At 43.4% G+C, this 17,051-nt stretch overlaps 1 protein-coding gene across 2 annotated transcripts in view; it reads right to left on the reverse strand.

Moving 5' to 3' along the window:
* The window catches only part of Pld1 (phospholipase D1), a 130,982-nt gene that overhangs the window by 35,805 nt on the left and 78,126 nt on the right, over positions 1-17,051 (reverse strand). The window contains exons 15-20 of one of the 2 annotated variants that reach the window (XM_090338758.1): positions 15,561-15,749; positions 14,455-14,665; positions 13,637-13,750; positions 8,996-9,124; positions 7,973-8,091; positions 6,248-6,361 (exon numbers count right to left, since the gene is read on the reverse strand). In XM_090338758.1, coding sequence (XP_090194884.1) covers positions 6,248-6,361; positions 7,973-8,091; positions 8,996-9,124; positions 13,637-13,750; positions 14,455-14,665; positions 15,561-15,749 — 876 coding nt within the window. The remainder of the gene's footprint in view (positions 1-6,247; positions 6,362-7,972; positions 8,092-8,995; positions 9,125-13,636; positions 13,751-14,454; positions 14,666-15,560; positions 15,750-17,051) is intronic. The other variant, XM_090338764.1, reaches the window with a different exon arrangement.

A 17,051-nucleotide genomic window follows, 5' to 3' on the forward strand; every position in this document is an offset into this window, starting at 1 on the left:
CTTCACTATTTGGTCACACCCAGTAGCAGAGCAATCCCTGGGGAGCGGAGCTCCTCACTGAGGCTGCAGGGATCAGAGCTGAGATCCTGGTGGTTCCCATCTCCATTATGCGGGTTATTGACCCAGGCCCAAGGCCATATGGGTTAGTGACCTGTGGATGTCTCTTAGCCATGACTCTTCTCAGGGTCCTTATCCAGTCTTCCGTTTGTCCTCTGGAGGACTTATTTACCGTCAGATGCCCACATTCCTTTCACTCATACTGTAGCCTTGTAACCCTCTGAGACATCTGAGGATAAGTTACACATCCTGATGCTGAGCAGAACTCCGCAAGTTCAACGCCTACCTCTCTCCTGCTTATAGACTGCTGGTCTTAGTCACATTTATTGACCCTTTTGATCTTGGACTTGTGTTCAACCAAATGGGATCTCTTACTTGATAGGCCTGGAAGAAGAAGGATTAAACTAATCATTGTGAAGTGAGAAGCAGGTGAATGACTGTCCTGTTATTATTAATGACTCCATTAAAGGACTCATTTTGGACCATGGTAGACTGCAACACAGAAGCTGTTGGACAGCTGTGGTTGCACAGCAGGGTGACTTGAGGCTGGTGTCCTGTGGCTTTCTCAGCCCTGAGCAACCACTGGGTGTTATTCTTTCCCACCTTCTAACAATGTCACCATCTGACATTGACTCAAAAAGTAATTACTGACTTTCTTAAACAATAGTATGACGGCCCAGCAGTTTACTCATTCTAAAAACAGATTTGCTATTTCTGATTTCAAATGAATGTTCAGATGGACCCTCAAAAAATTCAAGGGGCCGGGAGTTTGGCCTAGTGGTAGAGTGCTTGTCTGGTGTGTATGAAGACTGGGGTTTGATTCCTCCGTACCACACACATAGAAAAAAACAAAACAAAAAAACCAGAAGTGATGCTGTAGCTCAAGTGGTAGAACACTAGTCTTGAGAAAGCCCAAGGACAGTGCTCAGGCTCTGAGTTCAAGCCCCAGGCATTAAAAAAAAAAATCAAATGGAAACAATACTTCCCTGCTTACAAAAAATACAGAATTAGTTTTATGTCTATTATCTATAAGAAGGTTGGTAAAAATGATGGCTCTGATTGATCATTTAAAATTGTATTTATCAGCCTAGTGAAAATAACCAGTACTTGACAAAAATGATTGATGCCATTCTCAATAACATTTCATCTTTGTTCATAGTTATCATAAAATATTTCCCCTCAAGCCATTTTATTTAATTTTGCTGTATGTGTATACATGTGCAGTGAATTGGGAAATTAAAATCATGACCAGGAAGCATTGAAGACAACTTACAATTTGGGTGGGGGGAAGATCCAGCCTAAGAAAATATGATTTTTATGTCGTTTAGAGGAACTACACTACTGTCCATCAGGTAGAGATAATACATGCTGAACCAACAGAATCTTGCTAAGGAGCATGAAGCAGAAAATGCAGGGGTGAGGCTCTGATGGCCCTCACCCTGATCTAGCTCTGCAGAACAAAGTAACATAGGGCATTGCAGACATGGGGGAACCATGCCTGGAGATCCGTGTCAACTCTGGAGTCCTTAGCTCTTTCACTCTGGATATCACACCCCAGTCATGGGGCTCCGTTACCCACACTGCACCATAAAGATACTCCTCTGCTTCAACCCCACTGTCATGAAGGGAAAAAAATAGCACCACAAACATAATGGGCTAGTCAGGAAATGTGCTCTTAGTGAATAGTCTTTGTGTGTGTGATCACTAGCACTGGGACTTGAACTCAGGACCCTATGCTTTTACTCAGCTCTTTTGCTTAAGAACTAGAGCTTGGCAGGGAGCATGGTCTAGTGGTAGAGTGCTTACCTAGCATACATAAAGCCCGGGGTTCAATTCTCTGGTACCACACGTATAGAAAAAAACTGAAAATGGTGCTATGGCTCAAGTGGTAAGAGTTCTTGCCTCAAAAAGCCCAGGGACAGTGCCCAGGCTCTGAGTTCAAGCCTAAGACTAGGAGGACAAAAAACAAACTGGAGCTCTACTATTTGAACTATACCTCCAATTCTAGTTTTTTGCTGGTCAATTGGACATAAGAATCTCTTAGACTTTGCTTCCCAGGCTGGTTTCAAAGTGTGATTCTGAGATCTTATCCTCCTGAGTAGCTCAGCTTTCAGGTTAGCTTCTCCATGTGCTATGCCTCTCTTAGAGGCAAGGTCATAAAACACATTCCCTCAAATCCAGAAACTCTACTTTTCTTTTCTTACTCTCCTGAAATCTGCTGATTCAGTTAAGGATTCAATTCGAGGACCAATTAATACTTTCACAAAAGATAAAATTTAGGAGTGTACAGTAGGGGATTAAGTTGCATGTCACGTCTAGACAACTTGAGTGACTTCCTGAACAGCCAGATAGAAGAGAGGGCTCCTGAGCAAGGCCAGCTGAGACAAGCTCAGCCTGAGGACCTCAGCTGCCATGGGCTTGGGGGGGGAGGGCGGGGAATGAAAGTAACAATGGGCCATTTTCCCTGAAAGGTAGAGGTAACCCATTTCTCTTCCTAGCCATGTCAATGAAATAAGTCAAGCTGTACAAGATAAGATCTGAACTTGTATCAAGGTGTGACAGAGCATAAGCAGGAGAGAGAGGTCCTCTGATACCTCTGACATCCTCAAGGCTCTCTAGACCACTATCAAGAGTTCAAACCCTTATCCTTCATTCACACAGAAAATTCAGGCATCATTCCTTCTTGTCCTGCACCACTGAAACTCCAGGGTTATGGAAACATCACTTTCACTGCAAGTTTTATCAATATTCACAGAAGTCAAACACAGTTTGATTACCACTTGAGCCATATCTCCATTTCCATCCTTTCACTGGTTAGTAGATGGTTAGTAGTTTTTTCTGGCCAGGCTGGCTTTGAAACTTGATCCTCAGATCTCAGCCTCCTAATTAGCTAGGGTTAGTGGTGTGAGCCAAGGGTACCTGGCTTCAATTGAAGATTTATTCCTTTCGTGTTTGACCTGACAAACTTGTCCTGCTTGTCTCTTTTAAAGCAACCTAACTCAGACAATTACAACCCACACTATACGTAGACACATGGCTTCTATGAACTGCCCCAAGTGAACCCACATTTTTCTGACCTCTATTTTGAACACAGCTTTAAAATACATAATCACCTAGTACTCGTGTCACGGAAGAGCCTCAAAATTGTCACTGGAACCAGTGCTTTCCCTTTGGATTGTGTTCTGTGTTAGAACTTAAAATCTAACCTTCTCTTTAACCACAAACCTAATACCTTTTCATACAATGGGCTTGATTCAAATACTTAAGACTAAGTAAGAGAAATCTTTTTTTTTTTTTTTGGCCGGTCCTGGGCTTGAGCTCAGCGCCTGAGCACTGTCCTTGGACTTTCTCAAGGCTAGAGCTCTACCACTTGTCCCTCAGCACCACTTCCAGCTTTTTTGTATGTATGTGGTACCAAGGAATCGAACCCGGGTCTTCATGCATGCTAAGCAAGCACTTTAACCACTAGGCCAAACTCCCGGCCTCTTCTTGAAGTTCTTTCAGAACATTCTTAGTATCTGTCCTGTTTCTTTTCTCTCTGGAATTCTTCTGCTTTGTCTTAGAAACTCAGCATCTCCATTAATGTCTTACTTTGTGTTTTAAAATAGGGCCCCCAAATGTAGCTCAGGCTTGCCTGGAACTCCAGATGCTTCTGCCTAAAAATCCAGAGAGCTCAGATTCCTGATGTGCCTCCTTATTTCAATTATTTCCATAAGCTCCCAAGTCAATCAGGGAACAGAGTGTTTAGGACAAATGGGCTCCTTTCTCCCAGCCCATCCGACCCTGACCCTTTCCCCTCCCCTCCCCTCCCCTCCTTCCCTTCCTTCCTTCATCCTTTCCATCCTTCTCATAAACAGGATTAAAGACTGGATTCCGGTGGAATTTCTTCTATTTAGCAACAATTAATAACAATGTCAGGCTCATGGCCCAGTAAGGCCCAGACTGTCATGACTGAGCTTTTCATCAGCTGTCCTTGACCACCTTTCCGTATTGATCATTTCCTGTGACCTGGAATGATGTTATCAATATTCAAATAGATGTTGGCAGAAATAAAAGATACCCACCTCAGCAGGGGTGATTTCTACTGTAGCTGCCCAATTTAATAAGAAGGATCATTCCTGCTGGGTGCCGTGGCTCACACCTGTAATCCTAACTGAGATCCGAGGATGGCAGTTCAAAGCCATCCTGGACAGGAAAGTCTAGAAGAAGCTTGTCCCCAATTACCCAGAGACACTGGAAGTAGAACTACAAGTCAAATGGTATAGCACAAAAGCCTAGGGACAGCACCCATGCTCAGAATTCAGGCCCCAGGACTGGAGCGCACAAAGAATCACTCCCATTTATTATGTCAAGGCTGGCTTACATTTGCATTTTCTCTCACCTTAAAGACTGCCCTCTGTCTGTCTTGGTGTTGCTATTTGCCTGTTGTTGTGTTTTTTTTTTTTTTCTTTTGTGGTACTAAGGTTTGAACTCAGGACTTGCATTTGCTAGACAGGCACTCTATCACTGGAGCCAAGCCTCTGTCCCCCTGGTAATGTGTCTTGAATGCCAATAAGAGCACTGAGGAACTAGTCTATTCTTATTAGAAGGAAAACAGTCTGGAACCACCTCTTCCCCTTTCCCCTACACCCATATGGGCTGCTGCTTGTCTGCCTGCTCCTGGCAGGCTCTGGAGGTCTGGTTTTAAAGGGGAATTGCCAGGATTATTTTTAAAGTGTTTATCAAAGCTGTGTTGTCAGCTCTCAGCTCTGGTGGACTTTTTCAGCAGCAATTCATGCTGGTAGGCAGGCCTACATTCTCTGACTGGCTGAGCCACTCTGTCCCAGATGATAATGCTTTAATATATTTAAAATGGCAACAACTAGGTACCTACTGTAGATGAACGATTGACTGTAGATGATCGATTGACTTGAATTCTTATCTATTGTTTACTTTATTGTGTTTAATTTCTCATTTCAATAAGCATATGATATGAAGACTTCTTTAAATCCACTACGAACCAAGTGATCTAGCAGAGAAATGCCAATTTCTATGTGGCAAACTCTTGAAAGATTAAGGGAAGGTATGACAGCACTGATACAGAACACAACTAGTACACTCGGCTCAGTGCTTTGAGCACAAGAACTTTTTACTCATCACTTCCCATCAATCACTATTATTATCCTCGATCTGTAGAAAAGGGCATGTATGGAGAGGCCATTTCCCCCACGGCAATACAGCAGAGTCAGGATTTTATTTGGTTACAGTTACATTCATCAGGTAGTGGGTTCATTACTTCTTGAATATTGATACCTTTCTCATGTTTTTCTCCCACCTTTCCCCTCCTAGTCTTGTTTTTTCCCCTTCCCTAACCGAGTTGGATTTTAACATGGTCTAATTCTAGAATCTTTTTCCCCCCTTCCCAGTACTGGGGCTTGAACTCAAGGCCTTAGGCTCTCATTTAGCTTTTTTTTCTCAAAGCTAGAGTTCTATCACTTGAGCTAGTTTTTCTTTTTCTTTTTTTTTATTTTTTGGCTGTTTAACTGAAAGTAGTCAAAGTTTTCTGCCTGAACTGGTCTTGAACTTCAATTCTTAGATCTCAGCTTCCTGAGTTGGTAGGATTACAAGGCCTAGCCACCAGTACCGGGTTGAAAAGCTCTCTTTTAATTCACACATCATACTATTTCTTCCCATATAAGTAAGCTCATGGCCTCCGAACTTATGCAACAAACCTTGTTAAAATCCTAACATATTTAAAAATGAATTTTATTTATTTTTAATTTCCAGTACCACTGGATCTGAAATTTCTGATATGTAACTTGATGACTACATTAGATGTGACAAATTTTTATAACTCCAATAAGCAAATTCCTATTCCACTGAAAGACTCCTACTACAAGGAAGTTGATTGAGGTCTACTATTAGACTGGACTACAGTCCAGTACATGGACAGTGCCAGGTTTAATGTGGGAGGTGTTGTTAAGGTCATTTCCCAAGGAATTATGGGAAAATCATTCTTTGACCCAGAGGCTTCTGAGGAGATGTAGTCATTTAATATAGTCAGAGAAAATGTGAATTGAATACAATTAACATAGCAAAGTTAATCCTAAGAAGACCCAATTAGTGATATAAAAATCAGAGCTAAAGTAAGTTAGTGCGATTCCAGTCACTTACAGAGTAGCAAATGGCAGAAATGCAAATGTCAGCTTACCTGCACAGTAGCATATACAGCTCCAGGCACCTGATACCTCAGCTCATGGGCTGTAGTTTGAGACTTTGGAAGCAGAAAAGGGTAAGAAAGGGACCGATATTTTGGTTTCATAATCTAAAATAAAGGGGTAAAAAACAGATGAAGATTCACATGAAAGTCCATTCATTCTTCCCTATTTTGTAATAAGAAAAGTTCAGGGATTTAAAAAAAAAAAATCAAGAGACGTTTCTTCTTCTTTTCTTTTCTTCTTTTTTTTTTTTGCAAGTTCTGAGGCTTGAACTCAGGGCCTGAGCACTATCCTTGGGCTTTCTCAAGGCTAGAGCTCTAACACTTAAGCCACAGCAACGCTTCAGGCTTTTTCTCTGTATGTGGTACCGAGAAATCGAACCTGGGTCTTGATGCATGCTAGGTAAGCACTCTACCACTAGGCCAAACTCCTGGCCCATCAAGGGACATTTCTAAGGGTTATGATACTTTTTTGGTCAGTAATGGGGCTTGAACTCTGGGCCTTGGCACTGTCCTGTGTACCTATCAGTGCTAGGCCAAAACTTATCTCCTTAGTTTAATTATCTAGTCATTAAACTAGATTTTTTTTCTCTGTTAAAGACTAAATACTTAAACTTACTGATGTTGTAGCAATTTATCTTCCCTAGTGTGGAACATCAGCTTATTTTTTTAAATTCTAAGTCCAGTAGAAGAGATTAGCATTCATTTAGCTCTTAAAGGTAATTGTAGTTTATTCCCCTACATTCTGTATTTACTTAAAATATTTTTATTAGTTTCCATTATATTTTATTATTTATTTTTGCCAGTCCTGGGCTTGGGCTCAGGGCCTGAGCACTGTCCTTAGGTTTTCTCAAGGCTAGACTAGCTCTACCACTTGAGCCACAGCACCACTTCTGGCTTTTTTTTCTATGTATATGGTACCAAGGAATTGAACCTGAGTCTTTATGCATGCTAGGCAAGCACTCTGCCACTAGGCCAAACTCCTGGCCCCTTATTTTTTCATTTTTATTATAAAGGGGTTGTACAGAGGAGTTGCAGTTACATAGGCCAGTCAGGTGGTTAGTACATTTCCCTTAAGATGATACTACCCTTCCTTTGCTTCCTCCTAATTTTCATTATATTTTTATAATGTGTTTATGAATGGTAAGTATTAATAGAACCTTCTTCAGCTTACTGGGCTGAAGGGGGAGGGGAGAATAACCAGAATCACTTCAAGTAAACAAAGTGGGATTTGACCACACCAGACTTGTGCTTATTGGGGCAAGCTCTCACAAGCAGTGAAGGACAACTCAAGATGATATTATCCATCTGCAGAAAAGAAAAATGGCTCTCCCTCACCCTGCTCAGAACCAGCTCTCAGAGTCCTTTCCAGTGTAGCCCTAACACTGGAGGCTCCAGCTCCCTGGTCTAAACAGGGCTCTTGTATCCTTCCAATCACCCAGTGAGCCAAGTTAACTAAGTGCTTAACCATTACTGAGCATCTAAGAGGTTCAAGGAAGAGGCGTGGAGATCTGTGGCTGTCCCTCTGCACTCTGGATCAGAAACATTTTCCTTTCCTTAGTGCCCCGAGGCCTGGGCACTCTGACAGTCATGTATCCAAAGGGAGATGATGTCTCGGCTATAACTACAGCACTCTCCTCTTCCCAACCCTCTGCAATTCCCCTGCAAGTGGGACTTCCCATCTTCACCTGGACAGAATGGTGGTGACAGGACTAGTACCTTGGTGAAGTTCCAGCGCTGGATGAAGTGCCTGGCCACGTCTCGAGCTGCCTTCCCATGGACTGCAGAGGCAATGTCATGCCAGGGCATCCGGGGCATGGCATACCTGTCAATGAAATCTGTGCAGGTGCACCAGGCAACAATCTGTCAATGACTCCTGAGCTGGGGAAAGAAACTCTCTGGCCCTACTATCATATCTAAGCAATATCATAAATAGCATTCACGTTCACTATGCACATATTTCCTTGGTTTGGCTAGAACAGCACTTTTCTAATCAAACCAACATAGACCTTACATGAAGGAATACAGTTCTCATCCACCTTCCTGTCTCACGCACGGTCAGCTGGCAGGTAGAGTTAGAGCAATTATCAAAGCTGTGCTCTGAATATCTTTTGCTTGTTTGTTCTGTTCAAATAATGGCAGATCATGTAGACAGTGCCAAATACCTTCTCTTAGACCTTAAGCACAATTATGAAAATAGATGATTCCAAAACAGAAGAGCATAAGAAGTATTACCTTAAACTATGCTTACTGGAAACCTGTAGGTCTGTACTTTCAGGTAGTATTATGAAGTTGGCCTATTATTACTATTATTATTACTAATACAAGGAAAAGTGACCAAATCATGTCTTCAAAATTGAATCAAACTTTCTTTCCATTTGTATGTGTGGGGGGGGGGCGCGCTTTGGTAGTAGAGCTTAAAGTCAGGGTCTTGCCCCCTTTTTTATTCCACTCAAGGTTGGAGCTTTACCATTAGAATTACAGCTCCATTTCTGGATTTTTGCTTGTTAATTGGAGATAATCTTACTGACTTTCCTGCTTGGGCTGGTCTTGAACTGTGATCCTCAGATTTCAGCCTCCTGAGCAACTAGGGTAGCAGATGTGAGGCACCAGTACCCAGCTCAAACTTTCAAAAAGATAAAACACAGCAAAGCATAAAAATATTTAGATCCTACACATGTATACCCTCTGAGATGCTCAAAAGATGAAATACAACCCGCGGCCCAGAGCCACAATCCTCACCAGCAAAAGGTTTATCCAGTTGAACCCAGTCTTTGAAGACAAAATTACAGTAGTCCTTGCCATGCCAGAATCTGGTTTCCCCATGTAGTTCTCCCACACCGGTCTGGAGGCTACGGATGGAGCCGCTGTCTGTGAACACAACAAGGTCAGCTCAGAGCCTAGGCCACGTGAGGCGGTGAGGCTTCCTCTACTAAGCAGGGCTTCCCTGTTCCTCTTGGGACTCTTAATTAGGGCTGCATGTATCTATTTGATTAGAGGCTGGGGGCTGATAACCCTTACAAGTTTATTGTTAGTGGGCACTTGGTGGTGCTGTGGGGCATTATTGTGGTTTATCATTAAACAATGACACTGAATATTCTCTGGCAGTTTGTGCTGCTTATTCTCATAGCCTTGCAGAGCACCAGATCAACAGATAGCGGGGGAATGTAAAGAAAGGATTCCCCAAGTAGGACGATAGGGAGCAGTAAAACCAGGTGAGGATGAAGTGTGAAGAGATGTGGAGATGATGTCTCAATGTTTATAGACCTGGTGTCTCATGTTTACAGAAAGCCTGTGTGTCACACTAAAACATTATCAAGCATTAACCAGCTATGTGACACTTAGTTTGGTTCTGGGGGGTGGGAGGCAGAAATACCTTCTATATAAAAAGAAGAATTTGAAATAGATAAGAGCTGAGACTAAGATGTTATAGTCCTCAAGCTAAAATAGCATCCATAAAAACTTTATATAAATGTATATACATAAATATATAAACACATATAAATATGTATATATATATTAATATTACAAGACCAACAAGACAGAAGCTTTTGATCGAGCATGAAAGCAGTGGCCTGTGGTAGCATTCACAATGAGCTTGTGAGACTATCTCACCGAAGTGTAACCTTGAGCTCAACAGCTGCTTAAGTTTAGGAACTAGATCAACCATTGCGACAACGATGCAGAAGACTAACAGAATTACAGCTCACAAACACAGCGCTTGGCAGAAAAAGAAGCACTTGATCAATGGACATGGGGTGCAAAAGTATTCCATGGATTGATGGATGGATGAATGGATGGATGGATGGATGGATGATCCTGCTTGAATTGACATTGAAAAGGTGTAGACTGACCACCTCCCCACACCACACTGGCCCAGAAGAGTCTACAGAAAATACAAACTGGTGATATAAAAGTCTCTCTTCTCGGTTCACCTATAGTCCAGAGAGGCAGGTACCAAGGGCTTCTTGTGCATAGAAGCTTCCTAAACTAGTGTCACATGGAACTTTTATTCTAGTTTGCCCAGCCCAGCATGCCACACCAATCTTGGTATTTTGATGGGCCTGGTCTGGCTTGCATGTTCTCCTTTCTGTCTGGAGCGCTCTTCCCTCCATGTGTCCTGGTTTGTGGCCACCCTCAAGAGCTGACTGCTCTTGTGTCACTAGAGAACCTGTGGATCTGGACGGCAAGGCAGCTATGGCCATCCCTGTCCACTGCTTAGGAACTGCACCTCGCGGCTCTGAACCCCATGCTTCCCCACTGCCCCGGGAGGCTGCAGGTGCTCATAGTGGGGACTACCCCTCACGGCCTACAAAACCTGGCATCCCGGTAAATCAGCAAATATTGGTAGAACAAGTATGACTATACATCAATCACACATAAATATGGGAAGCTCACCCTATTTGTGGATTTATTACATGTTGTTCTGACCAAGTGCAGTCAAAAAAATTATAATATTTTGTTCTGCTGAATGAGTTTTATTAAAATACCAATGTTCATAAAAAATTGTAATAAATTTGAAATTAGAAGTTATTTCCTCTAATCCCAAAAGTTTAAATTCTCACCCGCAGGCACATCATACAACTCAGTAGATTTGAGAAGCATGCAGCTGGTCCTGTTTTATTGCCCATCGTATTTAAGTCACCGTGTGATCTGCTGAGGCTTCTGCCCTCCGTTTTGTGAGAATCTGCCTCCCACAGGAGCAAACAGCACCCCCATACGGAAGGTAAAAGCAAGCAAGCTTAATGAAGTGAACACTTGAGATTTGTTAAGTGAATCTCAGGACCTCACTGGATGTTATTCAGCTGGAAAGTTTTTACAATTACATCTAATACAAGTCCTAAGTGTCCTCAGGCCATCAAGCCTTCCCCAAAGGGTTCAGCTTCCTGTTAGAAAGGTTTCTGAGTTCTAATCCTCCCCATTGCCACCCCTGCCCCCACCCCCGCCCCCGCTCCTGCCACCTCCTCTCCACACCCCACCTACTGGCGTTATGCCAGCCCTACTGGAATTCTGCTGACTGCTCTTTTGGAAAAGTTGCTCCTATTCAGTGTAATCATGGGTCCAATGCCCTTTGTCTGTGTAACCTCACCTTTAACACCTTTCCCCAGTGAGGATTCTCTGGCATTCAGTGGGTGCAGGTGCAGTCTCAGCATACCTTACAAGCCCTCACAAACTGGCACAGAGTGGGGTGACCCCTGCTCATCCCCAGCCCACTCTACCTACACAAACTCATCTTTAACCACACAATCTCCAATCTTCAAAGCTCTGAAAAAACCTAATTAAATGGTTTGCTTATATCCCAAATATTCCCAGGCCCCTGATAGGAGGGTGACATAATATAAGGAAGAGTGGAAGAGTTATCACTTTTTTAAAAAAAAAATCTAGAATCTTTGTGTGTGTGTGTGTGCTGATGCAGTGCCAGTGGGCCTGGGCACTGCCCCTGAGCTCTTCAGCTCAAGGCTACCACCCTACCCCTGGAGCCACAGCCCCACTTCCCATTTTCCAGTGATTAGAGATAAAGAGTTTCAAGGTCTTTAGTGCCCAGGCTGGCTGTGAACTGTGATCCTCAGATCTCAGCCTCCTGAGGAGCTAGGATTACAGGTGTGAGCCACGGCATCCCGCTCAGAACCTTTTACTTTCTGAAGCACATTTGACCCCAAGGCTGCTGTAGGACATTATGGATCTCTTTCAGTCCCCACACTCCATGCTTAGAGTTGAAGTAAATACTTGGGAATTTATGCATCTGTGCGCAGTCCTTAGTCTCTACTTTCTGATTTCATGTCTAATATTTAGTTCCACTGGTCCTCAATGAATTACAAGCTTTACAAACCTTCTGGCCTGGAAACTTTCTGTGCTTCTAGATTATTAGGTTCTACAGATTTACATTCCATCTATGGAGAAAGCTTCAACAGTAGTTCAGGGGACTAGGCGAATCACTAAGGCACTGGGTGGTACAATATGAAATAATTTATACAAGTACACTAAATGATACTATTTGATCCTAAGCTCTTTGGAAGTCATTTATTCAGTGCCCCTGAGAGAAAAAGACTAGGAAATGACAACTTTGTATTTATTATCTCTCTGGTTATATACTTAAATTTTAAAGATCTGTTTCAACTACATTGTAAAAAACAAAAAAACTCAACTCATTAGCTATTTATTACTGCTAACAAGGAAAAGGTCAACAAACAGCTGATATCAAACATGTGCCATTACTCTCTATCCAATTAATGCATCTATCTTTCCTTTTTTTCCCCCATTTTCCTTCCCTTCCCCTCCCTCTCTTTCCTTGTGTTATCAGGTTCACTGGTACTTGCTAACTGACTGAGTCATATTGGGGCATGATAGCTGGGCTCTTTCTCCCCCATCTCATCAACCGTGTGTAAGAGAGCCTTGGCCTTGGACTCTGGCCAACAGGTCATTTTTGCTAAATCACAAATCTGGCTCCTGAACCCTGAGACTCTGATAAGCTGGGAATTCATGGAGCAAGCTGCTTATCATCTGTAACTCTGTTTCCTGGGCTGAGAAAAAGGAGATAATGGGTGCCACTAAGAATGGCTGGCACGTAGGCAGAGACCTTGCCCAGATGGGATAGTGGGAGGTTTTTATTACTGACATTATGACCAGGACTTAGCCCTGCAGAGGCTCAGCTGACAAATGCTCATTCCTTCCCACCACCATAACTTACAGCCTGATTTCTCTTAAAAGGTCATCTGATTTCCTTCCTTCCTTCAGTTCCAGAACTTGAACTCAAGACCTCATGCTCTCATTTACTTACTCACAACTGGTGAGATGGTCTACCACTTGAGAGCCACACCTACAGCCTAACATTTTGCTTGTTAATTGGAGGTGGAGCCTGACAGACTTTCTGGCCTGGGCTGACTTTGAACCTGGATCCTCATACCTCTTGAACAGCTAGATGTGATTCACATATAGCCCAGGATACCTCCACTCAAAGGACTTCAAGATCTTCAACCAAATCAAGTCCAACATGGTTATATGCATCATCCTAGGCTTATATAAAAAATGTTTTAGCTGACCGAGGGATTTTTCTATGGACACCCCAAATGCCAGTTTTTCCATCCAACACTTTTGGTTGAATTTCCTTCACCTGCCACACCCACACCAACCCCCGCCTTCCCCTCTTCTCCACCTAATTCGAAAACAGCCTCCTCTGGGAGGCCTTGCTTTCACTATTAGGAAGGAGGCTGTTGGGAAGCAGAAATCCCAGCCATAGGGACAGACGGCTCCCCACATTCTATGAGGCACATGAGCAGAAAGCCAATCCAGAAGCACACACACTCACTCAGAGCCCAAGCAACTGGTGACTGAACAAAAGCAGAAGCCTGCAGGGCTGTGCCACGTGCGAGCCACGCCACTTACCAATGTGGGGTCTAGTGAGGCCCTGCTCAGACCCACTGCAAGGGCGGAAGAGTTTCAAGTGAGGCTTGAAACCATGGATTAAAGTCTGATGACTTCTGTAATGATTAAGATAACCTAGGGAAAGGTGAGAAGTCTTTTTTTTTTTAACAAAGGAATACTGATACACATACCAAAACTGGAAAGCAAATTCAATCACTTTTTTAAACTAGCAAGATTACAAAAGGCCATCTGTACAAAAGAAACTGCAGTGGTAAGAGAGGTTTAGTAGGATACAAATAGCTGATGTGTGTTTTGGCATGCCAGGTGTGAGAAATGAAATTTCTAAGAAAAGCTTAGAAAATTTCTAAGACATTATCAAAAATGCTTATTCAATATGCTACCATCAAAAGTATGAAGTAGAAAATGAGACAACTCTGTGAAAACAAAAGTCAACCTGCTAGAAAAAAAAAATTAGAAGCAGGGGGTGGTGTGATGCTATACAGGACTAGGCAGGAGCCTGTCTACCTTGCTCACTTTTACTGAATTACAGTCAAACACGCTTAAAGACAGGGGTGCCAGTTGGGTATGCTGTTTCCTGCCTTTAATTACAGCTATTCAGGAGGCAGAGACAGGAAGATTTTGAATTTGAGACCAGCTCAGGTGAAATTTGAGAACCTATCTTAAAAACAATGCACTTGGGCCCTATCCACAAGCAAGAACAAAGAAGGAAGGAGGGAGGGGAGGGAGGAAGGAGAAAGGGAGGGAGGAAGGAGAAAGGGAGGGAGGGAACAGAAAAGCTGCAGTGACTTTTTGCAGAGATGGCAAAGTTGGAGACTCACTGGAAGCGCTGTCCACGCTGCTCAGGCTGTCTGTGTTGTGCAGGTGGCGAAGGTGCAGCTGCCGGTACAGACTAAACTTGGAGAACTTTCTGGATTTCCCGATTCCTTTCAGCTTGGAATCTGGCTCGTCAGCACTTTTGAGGCTGGGCAGAATTTGAGAGCCTGTTCTACCTTGGAGATTGAGCGAATTCATGGACCCTGTAACTGCAGCCTGGGTGGAAAAAAAAAAAAAGAGGACAAAAAACATGGCCTGAGCTGTACTGCCCCAGGGCCCTTCATCTAGGAGAGGTGGGGAGAGGAGGAGGGCCTGAAGTATTTGGGATTCCTGGAGCAGGGCCACTGAGTCTCAATTTGGATTTGGGAAAGCCACCTTTCCTGGCCAGACCACCCACTTCTCCCCGATCAACACGGATGGGCCTCATCCTGTGGTCACTGAGGCCCTGCCTACAGTTCACCCTGGACTTTCCCAAGAAGCTGACACCAGGCTCGGCACTGGTGAGGGAGCCATGATCAAGTTCCACAGCAGACATGGGCTTGACCAGGCAAGCACATGCTGGAAAGCCCAGAGTTTGGTGTCTTTTGATGGAAAGGTACTTGGAGAAGTCATTGACTTTCTACCCAAATTCAGCTTCTCCTAGAGGATCCCAAAGCCACTGGGCCTGTTGACTTGTGCCCTTCAAGTTGTTCAAATTCCAAAATCTGTGGTTAAGCATGTGTCCAACCCGAGATAACCCCTTATCCCCTGAGGCACCCCCCAAGACACACCGCAACCCCGAATGCTAGTTTTCATGAGGTTTCCTCTGGCTGGTTAACTCCCATCTTCATCCCCACACATTTTTGTTCATCAGCTTCCTTTTCCAGATAGAAACCTTGACTTTGAATGGGAGTCACAGGGGCTGAGTATGTGCTCTGAGCATGGGGCCCTTGGAGGTGTCGGGGTGAGGGGGATCAAGAGACCTGCCCCCCTCCCATGCCTGCCACACACCCTCGTGCCCTCTACCTCTCCATGGACAGTTCAGTCCTCTCCATCATCCACTCGTGCCACGTGCACTCGGACAGACCACCCATATTCATTCACTCAGTCCCTAAACGGGTCCTTCACTCACTGTGAGAGAGCCTGAAGTGACCCTCTTCACACTGCCCACATCAGTCAGCCTGTGTTCATGGTCGTCCCATCTGCCATAGGCCAGGTCTATGCCACCCACAAAGGCTATGGACTGGTCGATGATCACCAGCTTCTCATGGTGAGCCCACAGGTAGACGCTAGAGGACACGTGATCCGGGTGCCTCATCACCTTGAGAAAAGAGAAAAGCGCCATGAAATGCTTTGTAAAATGTCCTTCCTCCCATTAAACTAGGTCTTCTTTCTCCTTGAAGAACATTCTTTTAGGGCCACGCATGGTGGCTCATGCTGTAATTGTAGCTACTCAGGAGGCTACAATTGGAAAGAGCCAAGGTTGAGGCTAGCCTGGGCAAACAGTTGAGACTCCATCTTAAATAAACCAGGCATGGTGGTTCACATCGTTGGCCTAAGGTAACATGAGAACTGAATATAGGAGTATCACAGTTCTAAGCCAGATCCAAAAAGTCCATGGTCCTTTATGAAAGCAAAAGAAAGTCTGGGATCCTCACTCAGGTGGTAGAGTACAAACAAGCATAAGCCCTGAGTTCAAAAGCCCCCCACGAAGCATTTTATTTTCAAATCAAATACCAAAATAGCCTTGTTTGTACCAAACAAAGCCCCCAAACTTGTAACTTTATTCCCAGTATTATCAGTGTCATTTGCAGGGAGGAGGGAGTGCAAGGCCTTGCTGTGTAGCCTAGGCTGGCCTCAAAGTTGGAATCCTCTTCCTACCATCTCCCAAATGCTGGATTACAGGCATGGCCACCACACCCAGCTTTTATCTACTTTTTATATATTAACAGCCTAGATACCATATGTCACTGAACTTAAAATCTGGTTACACATTAAACTACTCATTTTGATAGCTTTTGGCTCCCTTCCCTTTCTTTAAGGATCTACTTGTATTTGTTCACTTTTAAGTCTAAAAATATTTTATTAACATCTACCTTCAGGAGAATATTTTAAGTTGGTATTTTGGCAATCTCTGCATATAGTGCTATCATGATTTTCACAGCCCTCCATTGAAAAGGGATTTTGTGCAGCTAGGAATTTCCTGCTCTCAGCTTTCCTGAATGACCCAGTCCCAGCTTTCTGAATTTTCACAGAGTCTTAAGGGAGAAGATTTTAAAACATTAGGTTGTTATTTTGAGAGCTTACTTCTTTTTAAACACAGCATTTATTCCTATGAACTTCCCCTTTTCTAGTTGTGTCACTCAAATTTGGGGTATTTTATTTTACATTTGTGTCTAAAGATAAAAATTCTTGTAATTTCTTCTTTGGTCTATTTCTTGTGTAACATATTTCATTTTGATAATTTTTGTGAAGTTTCTAAGTTTCCCTTTTTTTTCTGATTTCCCCGTTACAGTTTGAGATGCTCATGTATTTCTCCCTTCAAAACTCCAGAAAGATTTAATTCCTGGTCTTAACAGAGGATCTCCTGGAAATGTCCACACATTGGAGTGTGAGACTGTGT

The sequence above is a fragment of the Megascapheus bottae genome, chromosome 1 (genome assembly GCF_031878675.1).
Source record: "Megascapheus bottae isolate mThoBot1 chromosome 1, mThoBot2.hap1, whole genome shotgun sequence".
NCBI lineage: Eukaryota > Metazoa > Chordata > Mammalia > Rodentia > Geomyidae > Megascapheus > Megascapheus bottae.